This window comes from Mustela nivalis (genome assembly GCF_964662115.1).
Source record: "Mustela nivalis genome assembly, chromosome: 11".
NCBI classification, from domain to species: Eukaryota; Metazoa; Chordata; class Mammalia; order Carnivora; family Mustelidae; genus Mustela; species Mustela nivalis.
The window spans coordinates 15655549-15673513 of NC_139030.1; the positions used below are offsets into that span (position 1 = coordinate 15655549).

At 32.1% G+C, this 17965-nt stretch overlaps 1 protein-coding gene across 3 annotated transcripts in view; it reads right to left on the minus strand.

The window, feature by feature from the left end:
• Positions 1 to 17965, minus strand: part of DPP10 (dipeptidyl peptidase like 10) — a 1373984-nt gene that overhangs the window by 66375 nt on the left and 1289644 nt on the right. For all 3 annotated transcript variants that reach the window (XM_082689264.1, XM_082689263.1, XM_082689265.1), the window contains exons 12-13: positions 10381 to 10419; positions 5905 to 6012 (exon numbers count right to left, since the gene is read on the minus strand). In XM_082689264.1, coding sequence (XP_082545390.1) covers positions 5905 to 6012; positions 10381 to 10419 — 147 coding nt within the window. The remainder of the gene's footprint in view (positions 1 to 5904; positions 6013 to 10380; positions 10420 to 17965) is intronic.

The following is a 17965-nucleotide window of genomic DNA, read 5'->3' on the forward strand; positions in this document are numbered from 1 at the left end:
ATGTCTTATTGGTCTATGTCTATATTAAGACATCTCTCTAAATCATCTATTCCTTGTTTAAAAGGAATTCTCTAGACTTTTAGCTTTTTAACATCAACAACAAACATATGGCTTCTTTAACTTGTTTTTTGCATACTATCTGACACATTACAGTGCATTATAAGTATTTGCTGAATGAAAGAATAAATGCAAAGATGAAACCAAATTTCTGTGATTTGAGGCAGACACGGACCAAAGGCTTACATAGAGTTCTGAAGTCATATATTTAATGGCCAAATTCCCATAGGTCAACATTACCAACAGATGGTTTTCCTTACTCATTTTCAGACCCTGCTTTGAATGAGCCAAGGACAGGATACTAAGATCTCAAGGTTTTAGTGCATCTTTAGTTCATCTTTTAAGATGAACAACATCTCAAAACATTAAAAGGTAAAGAAATGTTGCTCTGTATTTGTACATATCTAGAGATGCCTTCGGTTCAAAGAATTCTAGGTTGATTATATTTTCGATTCGATTGTTTTCAGAAAAATTTTGTTATTTATAGGTGTATGCTTAAGGATAGAAGAGTATCCACATTACAAGTGATCATGAGCAAAAATCCAGTGCTTTGAGACAATGCCTGTACACAATGTATACAAGATTAAAACTGTACATTATTAATTTCAGTAATATATCTATCATAAAATATTATGCTTCTAATTTAGGACCAAAAGTTCCCTTGTTGGAAGCTTTAACAGTAACCTCACAATCATTCAAACTGCTCTGTTTGCTTTATATCCAACAGGGCAAATCTGGGCTATGGAGTAAGTTAAACCTCATTTCACATATAATAGCAGACCCTATCTTTTATAGTTCTATAGTTACAGTGCTAAGACTCAACTCTTTCCCACTAATGCATATCAGATTATATCACTGCAGTGAGCATATTACTTTTGATCTGGACTTCAGGTAAGTAATTGTAGTGTAAATCAGAATACAGTAGATGGCCATATAGTAAGTTCAAAATAAGTATCAGGGAACTTGACTAGATTTCATGAGCGAGGTGTCTGTATCTGTTTTCAATCCACCTTCAAAAGACAAGCATTTGTGGCCAAGAAAATTTAACAAAGCAGGAAATAATAATTTTTGATGCACAGTACTTCCCATGCAACCATGGTCTCTATATTATTAAGTTGGTAGAACAGAAAAAAAAAATGATTATGGATATGAAAGCACAGTGGACTTTTGACAAGGGCAACATGACCTTTAAATTAAACTCATATTTCACTTTTAATTTTAGAATAAATAGCAATAGAACTAATTATTTCCTTCACTAGAGTGGTGACAATCTAGGATGCAGATAAAGTGTTTTTATTCCGAAATAAAATTTGGGAATAAGACATCAGACTCCATTAGACATCAGACACATCCCCTCAAATTGGTATAGATTTGTTTCTTACTCAGAAAAATTAAATATTAATCTTCTATTTCTATTTAAAAATTTGAAAGATATTGGTATCAGTAAATTTTAATAATGCATGTGCTTTTTACCTGATTACACACTGCTCATTTTAATTTCTTATATTAAATTCTGTTGAACTTCTACAGCTTCTAAATAAGTGAAATATTGTGGTGCTTAAAAATAGCGTGCTTTAATTTACTGTCTATTTATCACATGAGGTGAGCTAATTGTTTTCAGACAATGTCCTAATCAGACGCAGTAGTGAAATTTAATGAAAAAAATTTATTGGGTTGATTAGGTGATAGAATTGTGAAATGGGGGCATGCCATTTTCTGCAGTATTTGTAATGAATAATGGCATTTAAATTTGTTCCAAGTGAAATCATCAGCTCTCATGAGCAAAACTTTCTATTGCTGCAAAGAGAAAGAGAATGGATTCACCAACATATGTAATTTTTCATTTAACACAATTTAGGAAGATGACAGGGCAATTCCTTATGTTTATGAATTTAAACCACTTAACATGATTGAAACTCTGCTTACTCCATATTTGAGAGAAAAAGGTAACCATGTTTTTGACAGAAACCTTTTACTTAACTGCAGCCTGCATTACAGTGTGTGGGATATTAGAGTTCCAGATAGGGCAACTCAGAAGTTAAAGGCCTCTGTAAGGAATACTGTGGAGGGGAAAGAGGAAGGGAACATTTCTGAAGCAGGCACAAGTTTAATGGTCTGAGGTAAAGAAATTCTGCATCACTTTTTGGTTCAGGAAATACATAAATTGATATTAATAATGCATACTGCATATTCTACTCAAAAGAACAATTAAACTGTATAGATTTTTAGAGAAGCCAGTTTTTATTTTCATTAATACTTAAAAAAGTAGAGAAATTATACTATCACATATTCATACTGAAAGTAATGTAGAAATAAAAGTAATATATGTATGTATATAGATATATTAGTATATTTCTAAGCTCATATATATTCTATATATATATACATAAAATATATATACACTATATGCACTATATATACATAGAAAGAGAGAGAATAGAAATATTTTACTTTTCATAAAGGAATTCTAGTTCTGTTAATCAAAACTAAATAAATAATCCATAATATAAAGTAGTTTCTTGTATAGTGACATATAATTACAGCAAATTACAAATACTGGTTAAGTATCTATGTAAAGTCAACTAAATATTAATCTTCTAAAGAACATTTTCAAAATTATGTAGCATTAGGAGAAAAGTATGCTTTAAATTAGAATTTAAAATAGGAGAATGAAATACTATAGTTTATATAAAATTATAATCTTGTCTAAAATGAGGAAACTACATAAATTCTTTCTACTTTTATTTTTTGAAATTACTTTAGGAAAGATCAGTCACTTCTGTAAATGAGAAAAAAAAGAACACTAAAATATTTGTTAATGACCACCATCACCCTTTATAATGAAATAGCCTCAAAGACTAATTACATAGCCTGATCTCCAGTTAATAATTTTTATCTACCTACTTGTGAAGGAGAGCAAAAGGTTTGCAAAAATTTACTAATTTCATTTAGTAAGATACTTCAACAGATAAATATATTTTCAGTCAGTGAGGAAGCTCTCAAATATAGCTAAGTATCAAATACTGCAAGGGTGGTCATCCTGCCTGTTGGCTGTTCCTGTCAGTTCTCACTTTCAGTATGTCAAGGGAAGAAAGAGAGGGTAAAAAGTCATCAATGCTAGTATGCATTACTGTTTAAGACTATAAATTATTACACTATTTATGGACAGCCAATTTGGAACTGAGTATCAAAACCTAAACAAATACGTATGTACACATATGCTTTGCCTAGGTATCTTTTGATATCTTAAAATATATTTTTTTGGTAATAATCACAAATAAGTATTTATATATAAGAATATTTATCTCTGAATAATTTCTAGTATCAAAATTAGAGTAATTTTAATGATGATTAAATTGATTCATTTAAAAACAATAGAGTAAATCTATTTGGCAGAATGTTGAACAGCTATTAAAACCATACTTAAGAATAACATTAAATATTAACATAATAATGATGTTAAAATGCTTATAAATTTTTCTTTAAATACAAAAATATATATATGAGCTTTGAATGCAATATTTAAGGGAAATCAACTTTTTTAATGTTAAAAGGAATTAAAATACATACACCAATTGATGTATAGTGTGAGAGTGTGGGGTGATGAGATTGGGTTTGATTTTTAAATTAGTTCAGTTAATTCAATTTAGAATTGTAGAAGTCTTTATAACATATATATGTGTCAGAATGGTAATCATAAAAGATTAATAAAGGAGCTTTTTTGTAAGCTATTGAAAAAACTGAGGCAAAGGAATTCAAACTATTCATTAAGACTGGGTGAGTGTGTAGACTTAGGCATAACTTACAGTTGTCTAACCACTGACCTCTACTCATTAACAAAGTAGATTAATTTCATCCACAATGCCAAAATATCCATAAATAATCATGCAGTCATGTTTATTTCTCAGTGAAGCAAGCCACAGAGTCCCTGAACTGCAACCAGAATAGATCAAAATATTTTCTACTTCAATGAAAGCTTTGTTACAATCTTCATATAGAAGAGGAACAAAGTAAACACATCTGCTCTGTGAAGTTGTTCTGAACATTTCAGAAATAATGCATTAGCCTGCATGTCAGGATCATTTGATAGGGGACAGAAGGTATTTCTTCCTAAGGCTTATAAAGGAACTTCTGTTAGGTTCATAAATCTCAGTTCCTACATGCCAGCATCAGCACCTCCATTCCCTCCCAATCCAACACTTTTCAAAAGACACTCTTTGTCTTCTCAATTTGTTGAATAGATTGTCTTCTTGGAATTATATATTTAAAGATGTATTACACATCTTTCCTTATCCTTCTTTCCCTATCTTATAAATATTTACAATTTGTATGTAATTTTGACCACCTGGGTTCTCACCCAATTTCTTGAATATAAAATACTGGAGTTTAAAAATTTAATAAAATGTCACAGTCAATTTTAAGATTTGGAAAGTGTGGTTCATTATTTTTGGCCAAAATATTTTCATAGTATTTATGATAACAAAGTTTACTATTAGCTAGCTAGAATTAATCAGGTAGAACAATTTGCTAGTGAAGGTTCCTCCAGTTCACATTTTAAAAAAAGGAAATAAGAGTTCCCTTAGTCCTACCTATCTGATATAATCATTTTACTAGATATAAAATTGTCAAAGTTTATGCACATATGGATACATTTATTTAGGATATAAATGAGATCACATTATGTATTAGTCTATAATCTGTTTTTCCAACTTAATGATACACTATAAAAATTAATCTACATCTCTATTGTAGAAATTATACATATTGCAAATTATTTTTTAGCTTTGATTAAAATTAAAATTAGGACAATTATTTTAATAGGTACAGAGCTTAGACAAGTGTTATATTTAAACTACCAACACAAGATTTTGAGAATTCAAGGCACTGAGTTGCTGAACGTAAATATGTATGTAGATGGTGATAAAAGTTTGAGAATATGCGTAAGGCTTGAAGGTTCTAAGGACCTAAAAGTAACCAGGTTGTTTAGAGATCCTTTGGCACATGTATATTTACTCTATATTTTGTAAGTATGAAGTTGATTCTTGGCTAGTTTGTAAACTCTCCAAGAGGATTCCAATTTAGCCACAAAGGTTTACCTTTATAAATTTTCTTTTACCTGTGACTGAGATGTTTATTAATCTGATTTTGAAGGAAACTAGTTCTCCTGAATATTTGTTATTGACCATTACATTCAGATTGACTCATTAACCTTGTCTTATTTCAACCATTTCTGAATTCTCTGATTTTTCAATAATTGGATAAAACTGTATAAACTATTCACTGTTAACTTATTTGAAATTTAAAGCCTTTCCTTTTTATCAGAAAGTCTATAGAACTATAGCACAGACTCTGTGTCTTTATCCTGGTTTTTCAAATGTGCATTATATTTCCTTGTATATACAATAATGTATTCAGTTGTTCAATTTTTTGATGGACATTTAGTTTGCTTCAAGTATTTAAAATATTCATAGTACCTTGAAAATACTTCTTGTACAAAATAAGGACTATATCTTTTGTTGAATGAAAAATTTTCTCTAGTTTGACCTAAAGTCTATGAAAATAGGGGGTGGGTAATTTTCATGTATTCAATTCTATATCCCAAGGCCCTCACCTCTTAGCATACGTGTGTGACTCACAAAATTCTACTGAGTGCTCAGACTGTTTTGTGGGAAGGTACAATTCGAATTTATTGCTATGGAGGGGGATCCTCTTCCTAAAACATAGTACTTGGGTTAAATATATGGCTGGACTTAACAGGCATTAACTGTAGGTTCAGAATATGCCACAGGAATTGTACCTTCGTGAGCAGGACAGCAATGACACTAAATGAAAGAAGCCAGCACTTACCTGAACAAGAAACATTGCTATGTGGTGAAATTCTCCACGGCCTCCTTGCTTCACAGGAACTGTCATAAAGAATTTGCTGCCATCTCTAGAAAAAACCGGCTCCTCATTCTAAAACACAAAAGTGCATATAATGATCTCAAGATTGTGCTTTGTGTTGCCAACCATTGCTAATGGGTCACACCATTTTTTATTTAGAATTCGTTTGTGAAAAAGGTCAAGTTAGCTCTAAAAATTATCTCTAAAAATAATGAATTTTTATAATATAATATATAATATACAATATATATAATATAATATATATATAATATAATAAAGAGAACTAAAAGGCTGCAAAACTGGAAGGAATCCACTGAAAGTCATTTAATTCAAACTTATCATCTTCACTGTTCACCCCTCCAAAAATACACACACACACACAAATGCCCATTTGGTGATTTTTTAATTAAACTCTAGTGGCATGTTAAATCAATAGAATTATTTTCTGAAAATTAAATGATGGAAGCTATACATATAGATTGCTTTCCTTTTCCTCCAGGGAAAACATTAAGAAAATGGATTTGCCTGACAGAGCACTGCGTTCTTTCCTAGTGGATTAGTGAAAGTGATTATACACATGGTAAAAGAAAGACTTTGCTATGGTTTCTTTTGTGTGTCTTTAAAGTGGCCCACAAGTTCTTTCAGGTGGCCCCGCACTCTCTTTCTGATCTCCTCTCCTTTGGTTCTCCTGTTTCCTTATCCTGCATGCTCGGGCTCCATGGTCTTTGCACTTTTTATTCCCTTTGTCTGGTTCTTTCTTTTTATCTCTTTCGTATGTTATCTCTATGTCACCTTATCAGTGAGGTGCTTTCCATTTACCCCTGTAGAGGGAGCTCTTGGAAGCAAGATCATCCACCTCTATCTGAATCCCTCATGCCCTTTTACCTACTTCCTGTTTCTTTCCTTAACACCTAAAAGCATGTATCATACTATACTTCAGGCAGGTATGCATTTTTTTTGGAGGGGGTAAATGTGTATATGTATGCAGGTGGGCAGGTGGATAGGCAAGTAGGCAGTGTGCCTCTGGAATGTAAGCTCCATGAGGGTGGAACCTTGTATTCTTTGCTGCTCTATCTCCAGCACCTAGACAATGACTGTCACATAAGTTGTGCTTAGTACTTACTTACTTAATGAATAAATTAATGACTTTTTAATAAAATCAAGAGTCTGATTTTAGTTTCATTAGTGAGTTCATCCCTTGATAGAAACAGAAGGATAATATTTTCCTTGTCTACTTCATGGACACTCAGGAAAATATAAGATGATATATGTAAAATTTTAAACTCTGAAGTAATACACAACTCAAGGATGAAGACAATACATTGCTAGGCATATAATAAATACTGACAAGATACCTGACATCTTTCAGCTATCATAAAGTCAATAATTCTGTAGGTTCCGTCTCTTGCCCTCTGGGATCTCTCTCTTGGCCTTTGCACGTGAAGCTTTTTCTTTCTGGAACAACTTTTCTGTTTTCCTTTATGCTGAATCTTACTCTTGTTATTTATTCCTTCAATTCAAGGAACAGAAACCATTTCCAAATTTTCCTAGTTAGACAGTATCTTGTAGTTAGGAAATCTTTCCTCGATTCTAACAATTACCCCATATTCATTTCTATCATGGCATTCAATGCATTCTATTATATGGTTGACTTCCTTCACTAGGCAAGTAATAATTAAACTAAGTTGGAAATTTTATCTTTTTAGCTCTATGGCTTAGGACCCAGTGGGTGTCCAACCCAAAACTGGATAGATGAATGCATGTGTACAACAGGCAGACATGTTTGCTATATTTCACTCTGTCCACATTTGTTCCAAACTATCAGCTTCTCCCCTATTTAACACTGTCGCCCTGTTGCTTCAAAAATACATTACCTTTTTAAAGGTACAGGGATATCTGGGCATTCTTCTTTTTGTATTTGTGCACCCATTCCTTTCATATTCTAGTACCTTATAAATGGCTCAATGAAGGAGCAGATGGGGACTATATTCTCAAATTCACTGCTGGGCTTAATAACCTTCACCACTAGGCAATATTTGAAAATAAATAGAGCTCTATGCCAGCCTTTTCCTAGAATCCAGTAATGGAAGTGGAGCCAACTGCACTGTCCACTTTCATGACTGCAAACAAGTCAGTGTTTATGACGCACAGGGCAATGAATTGGGGTTACCAAATTCTATCTCTTGGCCAGAAGTTTTGTAGGTAGGTTATCACATGTCTCCTGAAAGACCAAATATGACTACTTCTCTGTTCTTCCTACCATCCAGAAAGTGAGCATATGATGATTATATTAAGTTTCTAATTGTCTTAGAAATTTGCTTCATCTAATTACTACCACCATTCTCATATTCTATATTTCATCAAATTCTAAATATTTTATAAAATTCTCCAAGAGCTCCTAGAGAAAAACTCAACTGTGACAAACTACCACCTACATTTTTTTTTACTGAATAATTGATAACTAGTTTCTTTGCTTTAAGAAAAGTTTATATTAAATATTCATAAATTTGGGATTTAAAATGTAGATAACATAATTCCAAAAGAGCATGCATTATGTTGATGCATGTTACACTACTATGAGTGTCACTAAAAATAAAAATGAGAGTAAAATGGTTTAATAATGCAGGACAGTTCTGAATACATCAGTATTCATTATGTTATAGCTTGTCATTGGTTTTATTCTCAGTATCTAACTTAAGAAAATCCATTACGGACTACAAGATCAAAGTTGGGTTTTTTCCCCAATTTCATTAAGATTAAGTAGTTCACAGTAACATCTACTTATTTATCTATTAGTAGATTCGGTGTGCTTATGCTTCAAATGAGAAAAGGTTTAGCTTATCCACAGTCCTTCTTACTTTTTCTTTCTTTATTCAGCAAGTATTTATGGAGATTTTGTTATAACTCATATTAGACATTTAGTTTACAATGGGTAACAAAAAATGAATATTCCTCCTGCCCTTCTGAACTTAGGAAAACAATACAGAAATAACTATTTAAGTATTACAAAAAGATTACACTTGACTTAAAAAAAATTATTGATATGGTGGTTGAAGGAGATGCTTTTATAAGTAGGTGATTTAAGCTGAGGTTTGAAAAAGAAGCAGCCTTCACCAAAGAAAGTAGTTGAGAGAATTCCATTTAGAAGGCAGGCTCCTACACAGACCTTGTGAATATGAGAGCTCATGTGCCTAGAATGGAGAAGGAACTGACAAAAATTTCAGTTTCAGTTGTGAGAGTGATATGGGTAGGGGCAACCAAGTACACACTTTGCAATGGTCCCTCAGGCAGCCTGCAGCGTGAAGAGACGGGCATACACCTGAGGGGTTGAGCGCAGTCAGAAGAGAAAGAGGAACCCTACTTCCTAGTTTGATCCTGGATGCTGTTTGTGAAGCGGCAAAAAGTAAATTGACTTGAGATCTTTGAATGTGAAACTGAAGAACGTGGTGACAAATAATATACAGAATGACCTTCTAATAATATGCAGAAAAGGATAAGAAAAGCTTAAAAATGACTGCTAGGTTTCTGATTTTAAGAGCTGGATGGGTAATTATGTCCTTGACTTCTAGGATAAGAAGAGTATATAAGACTAGCGTATGTTCAGTGTGGACCTGTGGAGTATGCAGCTACTTTTATACATTTAGGAGAAGATGCCAAGCTTGAATTCAGATGTTTTAGAACTCAGCGATATGAGCTGCCCAGGCTGTACATTTAGACGTCTCAATACATGGGGGTAACTGAAACCACAGATATGTATGACACTTTAGGAGAGACTATAAAATAAAAGATTGCTGTGAAGAACAAAACAAATCAAAAACAAGCCAAACACAACACTCCCCTTTGCAAAAGATAGTGATGGAGTTACTAGTAAAATGGGTTCAGCCATATTCAGATAGCTACTTGTGTTTCCTTCTGAAATGTCCAGTATAAGCCAATGTTGTGGAGACGTTTGGTAGTTACTCTATTGTGATCTGGATTCCAGTCTCATTTATGTCATAAACTAGCATCAGGAGCTAGGATATATCTAAAGAAAGAAGCATTCATCTAAATAATCTCCATATAAACAATTTATGTGAAGATCTGGTCAGTTTTCTGGGCAATTTGAGTAATGCTGATGGTTTACAGCTTTAATGGGTCACAATTTTTTCCTCTTTTCATCTACATGAAAGTTTAGTTACATCAATGATACTGAAAAAAACGGATCCTAGTAGTTATTCTGCAACTTATGCTCTAAAGAGAACAGAATTAGCCTTTTTATAAATTATGTCCTAGAAAAGATAAGTCATAAGTATGTTCATGGAAAAGACTCAAACATGGTAAAGCCTTAAAGTTGTAATACTGAGTTAACTTTTGAGAGAAAGTTCTTCTTACACAGCAAACAGGTAAGTAGAATGAGCACAACTGCCAAAATGTGACATAAAGCAACCTTCTATGCCATACCTGTTTGGAGAGCCAAGTATCTGATGTCATCTCATATTTCTGAAAAGAAACAATGAATTCCATGAAGCTTTTCTAAATGAGCATGCATCAATGTAACTTTTTTTTTACACATAATCCTTTAGGCATTTTCTTTTCTCTTCAACTCATGAAATACCATGAGACATCCCTATTGTCACTACTGATTTCAACTGAATGAATAAGTACAGAATTGGGATTAAATGATAATTTAATTATAAAGTCTTTCCTTTGGTGAACTCCTTTAGAATTCCCAGTAGTATGTCACCAGGGACAGAAGATCATTTTCCAGTGCTGTTTGATTACCTCATTCAAACTGTTTTGAACCACCAGGCACTGTCTCTTTTCACCTCTAGGCATCATTGGGAAACAAAATTATTAAGTCCTTCAAAAGAACTGGGCAAACAGCCAGGAATAAAATGAAAAGGTAGATGTTCTTTCAACATGCAATCCACTCTCCATCATAGTCATTTTCTTTTCTTAAGGAAAAACAATTAAACATTTGAAAGGACAAAATTTTATGTTCCATTAAAGTAATCTTACAAATGATCAGAACCAAGATCATATTTCACAAAGCAAAATGAGATGAATTTAATCTCAAATTAAATATGTACAGATATAATAAATTTTACTAGTACTGTTTACATACAAGAACTTAGGAAAATCTTGTACTTTAAAAAATGAGTCTGTAATAAAAATATTTAAATGAGGGGCACCTGGGTGGCTCAGTGGGTTAAAGCCTCTGCCTTCAGCTCAGGTCATGATCCCGGGGTCCTGGGATCGAGCCCCACATGGGCTCTCTGCTCAGCAGGGAGCCTGCTTCCACCTCTCTCTCTATCTGCCTGCCTCTCTGCCTACTTGTGAGCTCTGCCTGTCAAATAAATAAATAAAATCTTTAAAAAATATTTAAATGAAAATGAAATTACAATATATTATAAATTTTATCTATATGCAAAATATATATATATATTTAAACTTATTATTTATAGGGTTTTTTTTTTTTAAACCAGTATCCTCTTTTAAAGCCATATCAATACATTATAATCAAACACTTTCTCTTTTCAGGGCCTGTTTCTATTTTGTTTATTTCACTAGACTTTGTTACATATAGATATCAAGAAAACTCTAACTAAATTTCCTTGATTTTTCTATTTGCATCTCTGCAATAACCATCCTTGGTAAATATGAAACACAGACATACAAGAATATATATTGGTGTCACTTTTCACTAATATTACTAAGTTTTGCTAGAATCCCTGGAAGTCCAAAGTTTCACTTGCATTTGCATTTATTTTTCTTATTATTTCAATTATGGTAGAAAGTAAACTCTTCTTTAAGTTTATAAACAGATTAGAAATATATTAGAAATATAACAATATCAATAAGGTACCAAATCAATAATATGACAGGGTTCCTATATCTATTTTCTGATGAAGCATTTTGATACATTCTTGCCATTATCTATACAAATTATCATTATATAGGAAAGATGACAGGCTTTCTCTGACTAGAATATATACATGCCAATTTCTAAGTAATATATTATCAGCTGAATAAGAAACCGTTCAGAATACTTTAACAAATAAGTGGTAAAATACTAGCCAACCAATCAGATGAAAGATGATGACCAAAATAGATTTTTTAATAAATACAAGCTAAACATAAAGAGCATTAGTCAAATCCAGTAAGTAAATGGCTGATGCATCAACTTTATCTCCACATCCATGCTCACCACTCCAATCAAAGACAAATTTCTTCCCCCTTTCCCTTTTATAGACCATTTAAAAACTATGTTTTAATATTGGAGTATAATTTGTATATAGTGATATGCACAGCTCTAAAGTGTGATGAGTTGACAGATATATTTATGTCCCATCAAGATATAAGATCTTTACATTTCCTCATATGTTCTCTCATGCCCGTTCCCAGAGGTTCCAAAAAGGCAGTCACTCTTCTGAAATTGTTTCCCATAGATGAGTCTTGCCTATTTTAGAAGTTCAGATAAATTGAAATTATGTATTATGTACTCTTTTGAGTGGCACTTCTTTCACACCGTGTTTCTGAGATGCACTCATATTGCTGGACATATCAGTATTCTTTTTCTTTTTAAATTGCTTAACAGAATTCTATTGTATAGATATGGCTCATTTTGTTTATTCATTCCTTGTTAATAGATAATTAGACAGCTTCTAATTTTTAGTTACTGTAAATTAAGCTTCTCTAAAGATTTTTTTTTTAACAAATCCTTGGTGGATACAGGTGTTTTTTCTTTTCCAAATATCTAAGAATGGAGTTACTGGAGTATGGAGTATATCTATATCTATCTATCTATACACACACCTATATATGTAATATACATTATAATATATATGTTTTATATGTGTATGTGTAACTTGAAACTGTAAAATCATTTTTTAAACTAGCTGTATCATTTTACACTTCTACTCATGAAGAACAAGAACTGCAATTTTCTATATCCTCATCAATAATGTCATTTTTTGTTGTTTTAATTTTAGTCATTCTAATGGTATATAGTGTTATCTCATTATGATTTAATCTATGTTTTCCTATATCTAATGTTGAATACTTTATCATGCATTTATTACTTCCTTATGCACTTCTCTCCACATGTTTTGCCTTTTTATTGGGTTGTCTCTTCATGATTGAGATGTCTATTTTTTTTTTGTTAGATATACATTTTGCAAAATAGTTTCTGCAAACAATTTTAGCTGTTCATTTTAGCTGTTCTGTTAAGCTGTTTCTTAACAGTGTCTGGTACGAAGTTTCTGATTTTGCACTGCCATATTCATTTAGAATCAACCTGTTTCTACAGAAATTCCCAATTCTTCTGGGAATTTGTGTTGTACTGAAACCACAGTTAGTTCACTCTGAGTAGAATGCCACCTGTAACATTCAGCCTTTCAAGTCCAGCATGTGGTATAGCTTCTATTTATTCAGGTCTTTCTTAATGTGTGTCAAAAATGTTGCAGTTTTCAATATGGGCATTTTGCACACTATTTGTTAAATTTATCCTTATGTATTTAATGTATTTAAAAATTTTAGTGGCATTTTTATTTTTCATTATAATGTATATAGGAACACATTTTGTTCTGAAAGATTAGTTCAAGAAACACCTGCTTAGCCTTTAGACATATTCCTCATTTATTTTATTTTGTTCCATTTGCTTTATTATTATCTCTCTCAATATAGAAACAAAGCCATTTGAAGAAAGGGAAAAGCATATTTTTTTTCAAAATCAATTAAAAGTTGTTAGAAACATACTTTTTTTCCTAAATAATTTGATAGAAGCTTTGAGGCATTATATCCATTTACCCCTAAATAATTTAGTAAGCATTTCTTAAGAAATTTATAGTATCCTATATACATACATGCTTTTTACAGTAAAATAAGAATCAGGAAATTTAACAATTTAAGTTGGTAACCTGACTTGTGAATTGTGACCCATTCTAGGGTGGATTTTGTGTGTGTGTGTTTTTGGGCAGGTTTGTTTTTGTTTTTGCAGATGTCTTATTTTTTATTTATGTAATAATGACATCTACAAATAAAGAGAATTTTATCTCTTCCTTACCAATCATCCTGATATTTATCCCTTGCCAAGTTATTCTGGTTAGAGTCTCTAATAAAGTTTCCACACTACAGTGAGAATGTATGTCTTTACCTTACTGATGACATGAAGGTAAGGAAAGTGTTTTACCATAGAGTATAACTTTGAGGTATTTTCTGGGTATTCTTTATCAAATTAAGGATATTTTTCTATTCATTTATATTGAAAGTTATCATGAGTAAATATTAAGTTTTGTCAACTGCTTTTTATTTTTCATCTACTGAGTTACTTTTTTTTTCTGTTAAAATAATGAGTAGCATTGATTGGTTTTCAGTACTAAACCAATCATAAGTTACCAAAATAAACCCCATTTAGTCATAATGCACTCTTCTCTATATTGCCATAGATGATATATCAATATGCTTAAGGAATTTTTTGTATACATGTGCATGAGATATATCGGTCTAAATTGTTCTCATAAAGTCCTTGCCTTGATTTGGTAATAGGATAATGCTGTGCTTATAAGATGAATTGAAAAGTTTCCTTCATGGGTGCCTGGGTGGCTCAGTGGGTTAAGCCATTGCCTTCAGCTCAGGTCATGATCTCAAGGTCCTGGATAGAGTCCTGCATCGGGCTCTCTGCTCAGCAGGGAGCCTGCTTCCCTCTCTCTCTCTCTGCCTGCCTCTCTGTCTACTTGTGATCTCTGTCAAATAAATAAATAAAATCTAAAAAAAAAAAAAAGAAAGAAAAGTTTCCTTCTCCACTTTCTGGAAATTGTAAAAATGGTAAAATTTATTGGGGTTTTTTTTTCCAGTTTTACTGAAATATAATTGATATAACGTTGTATAAGTTCAGGGTGTACAACATAATGATACATGTATATATTATGAAATGATTACTGCAAGTTTAGTTAACATCCATTACCCCAAGTAACTACATTTTTTTCTTTATGATGGGAACTTTTTAGGTTTACTCTCTTAGCAACTTTCAAATATACAATGAAGCATTGTTAACTATAGTCATCATGTCATACATTACATCCCCAGAAATTATTTATCTTATAACTGGAAGTTTGTACCTTTTAACCACCTTCACTCAATTTCCCCACCCTCACCCCTCACAAACACTAATCTTTTTTCTGTTTTTATTTTTTATTCCACATATAAGCAAGATCATACAGTATTTGTCTTTACTTCACTCATAATAAATGCCCTCAAGTTCCCTCCCCTATATGTCACAAATAACAGGATTTCTTTCTTTTTTATGGCTAAACAATATTCGTGTGTGTGTGTGTGTGTATGTGATTTTCTTAATCCATCCATCCATTGATGGACACTTGTTTTGTTTTGTTTTGTTTTACCGCTGTCCTGGCTATTGTAAATAATGCGCTGCAACAAACATGGGCTTGCAAATATATCTTCGGATAGTGATTTTATTTCCTTCAGATACATATCCAGAATTTGATTTGTTGGATCATATGGAAGTTTTATTTTTAATTTTTTTGAGGATCTGCCATACTATTTTCCATAGTGACTATACCAACATAAAATCTTACCACAGGGCACAGGGTTTCCTTTGCTCTACTTCCTCACCAGCAATTATCTCTGGTCTTTTTTGATACTACCCATCCTAACAGGCATGAGGTGATTAATTCATTGAGGTTTTGATTTGCATTTCCTAATAATTAGTGATGTTGAACACCTTTCCATATTTTTGGAAAAATGTCTATTCAGGTCCATTGCCCATTTTCAAATTAGATTATTGGGGGTTTTGTTTTGGTTTGGTTTGGTTTTATTTTGCTATCTAGTTGAAGGAGATATTTTAAAAATACTTTTAGATATTGAAAATCAGATATATGATTTGCAAACATGTTCTTCCATTCCACAGGTTGGCTTTTCATTTAGTTGACTGTTTCTTTCACTGTACACAAGACTTTTAGCTTGACAGTTTTGATTTACTTAAGTTATCCATTAACTTTTAGAAAAAATAAAAACTAGAAAATATTTTTATTTAATTTTATTCATATGTTTGTCATTTGGAGCACCTTTCCTTCCTTTATTTAGATTTGAGGGTTCATTTGATGCTATTTCTTTCAGACTGAATAACTTCATTTCATGTTACTTAAGCAGATCTACTTGTGATAAATTATCTCAGATCTTATTTATCTGAATATGTCTGTCTTCATTTTTGAAAGATATTTTCAGAGTATACAGACTTTTGGTTTACACTGTTTTTCTTTCACTTCTTTAAAAATGTATTCCATTGCTTTCTGGCTTCTATCATTTCTGATGAGAGAGAGGCAGTAATTTTCATTATTCTATTCCTCCATATGTAATGTATTTTTCTCTCAGGCTCTTTTGAAACTTTTCTCATAATCTTTGGTTTACAATAATTTGAGTGTTATGTGCCTATTTATTTTCTTTGTTTTTATTCTGTTTGGGATTTGCTAACTTAGATACATGGGTTAATGGTTTTTCTTCAGATTTGGGATATTTTAAGTCATTCTTTCTTTTTTTGTTTTTTTGCCCCAACATCTCAAACCTTGCCTTCTGTGTGTATTTCATCCCTCATATACAACAGCTCAAATTATTCCATACGTAGCTGAGGCTTTGTTCCTTTTTTTTTTTCCTCAGTCTTTTTTCCCTCCAGACTTCAGTTTGAATTGTTTCTATTTCCCTGACTACAACAATGCCCAATTTGTGTTTAATCCATCCAATTTTTTCATTTCAGATACTGTTCTCTTTAGTTCTTGAAATTCCATTGTTTTGTATTTTATAGTTGTTTCCCTACTGAAATATCTCATCTATTTATAAATTAGGGCCACCCTTTAATTTGCCAAGAATCTTTCAAACAGCTTTATAAAAAAATTCTGTACCTGTTAATTCTAACATCTCTATTCTGCGTAAGTCTGCTTTTATAACTATTTTTGAAGGGAGGTAGGCAGGTTACATTTTCTATTTTTCTACATGTATAGTATGTTTTGATTGTGTAATTGATATTTTAAATTTTAATTCTCCATTTAAAAGAGTAAACTTTGTTCTAGGAAGACAGTTAATTTATAGGCATGTACTTGATCCTTTCCAGCTTGATATAAAGGTTTACTGTAAAGAGTATAGAACAGCCTTATTTCTAATGCATTTTTCTTTCTGGGCTGTGAGTTGAATGCAAAGGGTTTTCAGTGAGAGTGCTCTATTTTTTGCTGTTCAGCACTCCAAAGTCTCCAAATTAAGAAACCTGCAGATTCTGTATTTGCTTCTCTCTCTGTGAAGTGTGTCCTGTACTTGCACAGTTAAGCATTGAGCTAAAGTCTTTTTTTTTTTTTTTTTTTTTTTTTAATTTTAAGAGCTAAAGTCCTAAGAGGTCCTTTACATAGATTGCTGGAGCTCTTCTCTCTATAGCTCCAAATCTTGTGGTACTTATCCTGCAGATTTCAGCCACCACGAGAGCCTCAAACTGATTCTCCCTGCTGACTTGGATCAGTGATATCACTGAGCTTTTTTAGGACTCCATTAGCTTGCACTGTGTGTGTGCCCTACAGGAAGCTAGGCTTATCTTATATGTTTACATTATTTCACTTTTTATGTCCTGATCCTGCTATTGTCCAGTATCTGAGAGTAGTTGTTTAATTCATTTTATATAGGTTTATAGTTAACTACAGCAGAGGTTAGGCTGGCAAAATTTACTCCATCCTGTCCAGAAATAGAAGTTTGAAAACTCTGGTTTTAAGTAACTGGGAATACTTTACTACTCACCAATACAGGCATATACACAACAACAATTACATTATACTCTCAGTTAAGAACTTTAAGAATTGCTATAGGATTTATTGCAGAGCTTATAAAAAATGATTAGAGAAATAGAAATACAAACTGCTTTCAAAACACAATGGTTCAAAGGACCAGTTTTTTTTTTTTTACTCTTCTTATTTAATTTTAAAAAAGAGACACTGTTCATTATTTTAGAAGACTAATCTGAACTACCAAAAAAAGATGGAATTATTGGAAT